The sequence below is a fragment of the Corylus avellana genome, chromosome ca2 (assembly GCF_901000735.1).
Source record: "Corylus avellana chromosome ca2, CavTom2PMs-1.0".
Classification (NCBI taxonomy): domain Eukaryota; kingdom Viridiplantae; phylum Streptophyta; class Magnoliopsida; order Fagales; family Betulaceae; genus Corylus; species Corylus avellana.
In genome coordinates, this window is record NC_081542.1 from 43382165 (window position 1) to 43388747 (window position 6583).

Genomic DNA, 6583 nt, shown 5'->3' on the forward strand with positions numbered 1-6583 from the left:
AGTTTTTTAATATTTTTCTTTTTCTTTCTTTTTTTCTTTTAAAAGAAAAAAATATATATAATTTTAGTTACTTGTTGGGGTGTGTGAAATGTGAATGATTTGAGTTGTAGTTGAAAACTGTGTACAGTTTTTGCTGCACATCTAAGAATGGTACTGTAGCTGAAAGAGTACCGTTCCAGCTACAGTGCCGTTTCGCGCTGTTGGCAAATGGGGCCAACAATTACTAAACATGGCAGTCGCTTAGAACTGAAAAGTTTGCTGGAAGACTTTAGTAAATATTTGTAATTTCCATTCATTTTTCAGTACATGTATAGTTCCTCAAATTAAAAGCCAAACATTTGAAAAGGGCCAATGGAGACCCATCCATTTGTGTTTTTAAGTGTCAGCATATTATTATTATTATAAAAGCACATCCATATTCAAACTCCAAAGTATTTGATTACTTGAAAACATTGTTGACTCAGATTTTTGGCTATCTTTATGGTCCAGTAATATAGTCTGAGTTCTCATCTTCTTCTGGGATATCCTTGGGATAATCCTATATTGAGTTCAAACGTTCCCGGAAAACTTTCAACATGCCTGCAAAGGTAACAATTCCGACCAAACTCCCATCCTCTTCAACAACCCACACATAACTAACACGATGCGCCAATGCCTGAATCATCACCGCCACCAACGAGCTCCATGGATAACACACAATTGCTTCTGATCTCCTCACTAGCCTCGCCGAATAACCGCCTAACCTCCCGCTCCTCCCCGACCCAAACTCTTCGTCCGAAGAAGATGAACACATTGATGATGATGACAATGATGTGATCATTGATTCCTCTTCCATTAGCTCCAACGCCGCCCCCAAGTTTCGCTCTTCCAACCTATCTTTCACCAGCTGCACTAGGTCCTCCGGTGGACCACCGCAGTCTATATACGCCATTAGATCGCCTGCCGAGAGTGTCGCAATGGCAGCCGCAAACGACTCGTCGCAACAATTGAGCGTGAACGGTGAGATCTCGCCGATCAACTTGCCGTCCACGTCGACAATGGCGACCGAGGTTTGGCTGCCGAGGGACTGAGAGATGAGGGGCAATGCAGGCAATGCAGGGTCGTCGTATTGGATGGCGAGGATGTTTTTGGTGTCGATGACGTTAAGGGTGTTGATGGGGTTGATTGGGGTGGGAGCGAAAATGGCAATGGAGTTGAGGAGGTAGCGGATCAAGTCTTCATGTGTGAGCCAGCAGTACTCGCGGGTGTTGTGGAGGGTGGAGTTGAAGGATGCCGCCTTGAGGAGGAGGGTTTTTCTTGAACTTGTGCTGCTCCGGCTTTGCCTTGGTATTGGTATCACAAGGTTCTGTGCTCCTTCGAGGATCAGATCTATTGCCTCCACTAAGCTGAAAATCAATTGCAAGGAAAATCAATTAGCCACATAGAAGACAATAATTTTTTCACTATTATTCTTAGAAAATCTTGAGGATTTTTATCTTCATATCTTCAAACTTGTAACTTGGACAGATTTTCTTCAACTCAGTTTATAAAACACATAATTAAACATATATATTTTTAATTTAATTTAAAATCCGACATTTGAAATGCCAAAAACGCAATGCCAAACATATTCTTAACCTTGACTAATTAGATGAAGAAAGAAATAAATTGTTTGAAAAGAAATAAATAAAACTTGGATCTTGAGGTTTTTTTTTTTTAATTCAAACGTTTTCCTTTCATTTGCCATGTTTTTTTCTAAGAAAATAGATTTAATCTTTGTGGATATGGGTTGGGCGAAAAAGGCAATTGAATAAGATATAAGATACTTACAAATAAATAATAAGAAGAAATAAGAGGAAGAATTAGAGAGAACAATACGACAACCTAAGGATAGTAAAAAGACAAAAGAGATTGATATACAACGAAACAAATCAGGATGAGAAATTGATTTCGAAACAATTAACAAACCTTGAGTGGGGATCCAAATGCCTAACGATCCCAGCAGAGGTCTTGGGAATCAGAACCGAAACCGGCGACTGAAGCGCGGCGGCAGGAGCGCCGAGGTTCTCTGCGGTGCAGAGGAAGCAGATTATGTCCACCATGCAAACCTTTCCCACGCATCGGCAATCATCGGAGCCGGCGGCGGTCTTGGTCCTCGACGACGCGTTGTGGCAGCAGCTCCACACGCTCAGATAGCTCTCCCCTAGCCTCTTCAGAGCCGAGAGGGCGTCGGCGACGGTGGCTGACACAGAGAGGCACCTAAGCGCAGGCTTTCCAAGGCATAGGTCTGATACCTCCCGGGCCAATATGCTCACTGCCATGCACAAACAACCAGCTCAGAGAAAGAGATTGAGAGAGAGAGCGCGAGAGAGACGAAAATATACGGAGGCGGAGGGAGCGCGTACAGCCTGGAAATGTTTCTGTTATTGAGGAATTGTAGTTGGCAACGGGACATATATAGGCGGGTGTTACCGTTAATAGCCGGTCACCCCGGTCACTCACACGGTCAGACCGTACGGTACGGTATTTGTGTTACAGCTTGGTCGTGTAATTTGTGTACTGCCGTGTTCAACTGGAATTCCGCCAGCGATCGGTTCCTCTTTGTTCTGCTGATGCTTTTAAGGTCTGTCTAGATTTTAGTGGGGACGGCGAATAGGTTGCAATAATGCAAATGGCCCCCCCGATGTGATAGGGGATTGTCACTCGTTGGAGTGAACGTTCAAACAGTTTTTTAAAATATGTGATTGGAGAAGAGGTAATCTTTGAGTATAAAATTATATAGGGTAACTATAATACTATTTATTTAAATAAATGTATCAAACTATTTAACTTTGTATTGAGTTTGTGGGTCATGTCAAAAATTATCGACTATTATGTCATGTGTTGAGTTCGAGTCGTGTTGAAGTAAGTGTATAAGATTATATAGGTCAATTCGAACCCGACATATTTAATTAAACCGGTCAAACTTTTCAACCCTAATGTTTTAATTTCCTATTAGGTTCGTGTGGGGTTAGCGGGTCGTGTCAAAAATTATCAACCCTAAATCGGAGGGTATTAATTTTTATTTATTTATTAATGTGGTTTTACTTGCGTGCTAATATGTGAGCAAGTTGTAAAAGAGTGATAATATCATTACTCACTGTTCAATAGTCAATAGCCTCTAATAAAAGAACCTATATATAAAAAATACAAATAAATTAAAAGAAAGAAAATGCTCTATTTCCTCCTATGGTCTCTCTCTCATCATCAAAGTTTTTAAAATTGCCATTACATCTTTAGGACCATATGGGTCTCATACATTGTCCCATATATCTTTTTGTGATTTGTAAAGTAGGAGGATGAGAGAAAAAGAGGGAGGGGGGGGAATATGTGACATGTTTAAAGTATGTATTATTATTTAAAGCTAAAAACGCCCCAATGGAGAATGTTGTCATTGATGAATGTTAGATGAAGGATTCAAACTTAGGCTAACAATTTGCATCTAACTAATTCTATCTCATGGTTTGTAAAGATGCTCAAAATCTGGGAAATTTAAAGGATTAATAGCAGGTTGGCTTTTAAAATAGAAATAATTAGGGTGAATATTACATGTGTTTATCTCCTCAGATTTGTCTTTTTCCTGAAATGAGATATTTCTTTGCAAATTTGATCTTCAAATGACCACTCAAGTGAGTATTGAATAGATAAACTTTCATTCATGTCTACATTCTGTAACTAAAAGTCAGCAAAATTGGAACTCCTTGGATGAAAAAGAAGGTATCTCAACCGATTAGAGGGGGAAATAAATAAATAAATAAAAAAGTGGGTACCGAATAGCAAACTTTCAGATCTACATTCTCAACCATAAGTCAGCAAAATTGGAACTCAAAGGCATGGGAAAAAGGGTATCTCAATTCTCAACCACCTTGTGCTTCATTGCCAAAACCCCACTTCCACCCATTTAAAGAGTATGGGAGCAACCAAACTCATGAATTGAATGGGCTGAAAACTACCTATGTGGCGGGCATCGGTGTGGCGCAAGGACACGTCTACACATATGACCCCAATTCGAAAAAATCTTTCCGGCCCATACGTCATGGTCACCTTTGATTGTGAGTTTTGATTTGCTAAAACGGATTTGAAATACAATCTAGAATGATATTTTGTTATTGGGTGCTTATAATTGTAACGATCCCAAATAAACACATTTGAAAATGACTAGTCAAGCTGCAATTCAACCCAATAAGGAACCAATGTGCGATCATTTACTGATTTACTTTTACTCTCATAAGTTCTTTTATAATTCGTACATTCTATGTAAATTATTCATCTTTTCAATGTGGGACTTAAGTGTTACAATAATCATTTTGTATCATATATATATATATATATATATAAAGATAAATACTCATTGTATCCCTCTTCTATGTTTCAATTTTCATGCATTTTGAATCCCATTTCTTCTGAAAGAATACTTGATCATTCTTCTTTGTGTTTCATTTATGAAATTATTGTAGAATTGTGCTTATTGATGTTGTAATCTTTTCAACGTCAACTTCAAGCTTCAACTAAATGGGATCATGGATTGGGATGTGATACATAAATAAATAAGCAGGCATATGCTGCCGAATATTATGTCGCTGTAATGTAAATCTGATGTTATGGGAAATTAGAGTGTGACCACAAGTGTTTAAACGAACTTCAACCACAATTCCAGAAAATGCCTTCATTGGTCCAAGTCCGTTAAAATCAAGTTTTGCACATGGACCTTGATGGCGAAATTTTTCCAACTTTTCTATCGACGGGAATTAATTTATTTATTTTTAACCCCAATGATTGTGAGTGATTAATCGCTTTCTAAAATTCAGGGAGCTATTTGTCAATTCCACAAACCACAGGGAGAAAAATGCATTTATCCATAATATTAAAGCAGAAGTCATAATTTAAGGTGGTAATAAAATTTTCTTGTCTTTTGATTTTTTTTTCAGGTTTTTCTTATAAATTTAGGATTTTTGTATTTTTAGGTTTTTCTAGACTCGGACGATATATCTCCCCCCTTCCCATTTTTAGAATCTTCTAAGAGCATTTACAACAGGGTTTTTAAACTAACTTTTAAGTTAAATTTAGCAATTTTAGTGTTCATAGATCTTCTAAAATAACAATTTTCCTAAAATTTGCTACATATATGATAGTTCACTGTTGCACATTCTAAACATTTTTTATTCTTTCTTTCTCCTCTCTCCTCCCTCTTCCTCTCCCTCTCCCTCTCTCCTCTATCTATAATAAAAAAAAGAGGTTTGATACGGACACAACACAAACTCAACTCATGGCCAACTTCTCTCCTATGTGTAAAAAAAATTTGAATTTTAAACCAAACAAATTGTTTTTTTTCCCAAATTTTCAGAATCCCAAAATCCTCTCTATCAATATATATATATATATATATATATATATATATATATATATATTTTAAATGACACGTAGGAGAGAAGTTGGCCATAAATTGGATTTATGTTGTGACCTTAACATTTTTCTAAAAAAATATTTAAATAAAGTAGATTGTAAAATCGATAGTTTGCTCGAGTTCATTGTAAAAAAGTAGTAGCTAAACTAAAAAAGTTGATTTTGAGTGGCTAAAAATAGCCATCAACTGCTGGAGATGCTCTAATAACCTAAAACTTTTTTATCCATGCCAACATTTTAATCAATATAAAAAATTGAATTGAACGTTTTTTCATATATTACATGGTTTGAATTTATTGTTAATTGTTCTCGTAAAAGGATTTTTTATTTTTTTTTATTTTTTATTTCTTGTGGTATTCATAGATTGAGAAAAATGCTTAAGAGGTCCAAGACTATGAGATATCATTTTTTTATCAAATCATTCCTCGAGGTTTTTATTTTGTAAATTTACTCTTTAAGGTTCCAATCTTTATCATTGGATCATTTTGTCAAAGTTCTGTCCATTTTTTAACCTATGGACACACCGGCTTAGTTTGTAAGTCCTTTATATTATAATTTTATCTCAAAAGTTGACGTTACTTTTAAAATTTACATTAATTTTAAAGAGATAAAAAGAAGAATAAAATGCGATATATATCATTACTCACCTCGTAATGCAAATAACCCGTCATCATTGTAGTCTTAAAAAAAAAAAAAATGAAAGCATAACACCCAAAACGGTGCATTTTTGTTTGAACCCAAAAGGTTTTCTTTCTTCTTCCACTTCGTCGTCTTTCTCCCTTAATCCTCTTTTGCATGTCGCCGCTCGCCGTGAAAACTCATTTCAATTGAATTGGTGCCGTCGTGCGTGATTTAAAATTGACAAAATTAATAAAATTCTGCATGAATATATATATATATATATATAGCACTTTAGGTTGTGCTTGGCAATAGAATGGAAAAATTGAGTGGAACGGTATTATAATAGATTTGATTGATATGAGAGAAAAAAAAAAAAAAAAAAAAAAAGTAAAAATGTTTTGTATAAAAATATAAAGAAAAAAAATATTTTGTAGTATTTTTTTATTTAAATAATAATAAAAAGAGATTGAAGTGATGTAAAAAGTAAAAATATTAAAAGTAATTTTTTAAAAAAATAAAAATTTGGGACTTTAGATCGTTG

General features: G+C 35.6%; 1 protein-coding gene across 1 annotated transcript; it reads right to left on the reverse strand.

Annotated features, from left to right (window-relative positions):
- Positions 1 to 416: 416 nt before the first annotated feature.
- On the reverse strand, positions 417 to 2420 carry LOC132170426 (CBS domain-containing protein CBSX5-like). The gene is made up of 2 exons (XM_059581413.1): positions 1948 to 2420; positions 417 to 1385 (listed from the first exon to the last, which is right to left on the reverse strand). The coding sequence occupies exons 1-2, from the start codon at positions 2298 to 2300 to the stop codon at positions 539 to 541; spliced, it is 1200 nt and encodes a 399-aa protein (XP_059437396.1). The 5' UTR covers positions 2301 to 2420; the 3' UTR covers positions 417 to 538.
- Between the last annotated feature and the right edge of the window lie 4163 nt (positions 2421 to 6583).

Bases quoted from the DNA above. Each gene is read 5' to 3' on its own strand.
- LOC132170426 (XM_059581413.1), bottom strand. From the start codon at position 2,300: ATGGCAGTGAGCATATTGGCCCGGGAGGTATCAGACCTATGCCTTGGA. The intron at 1,386-1,947 runs GTTTGTTAATTG...ATTGATTTTCAG, and splicing joins CATTTGGATCCCCACTCAAG to CTTAGTGGAGGCAATAGATC.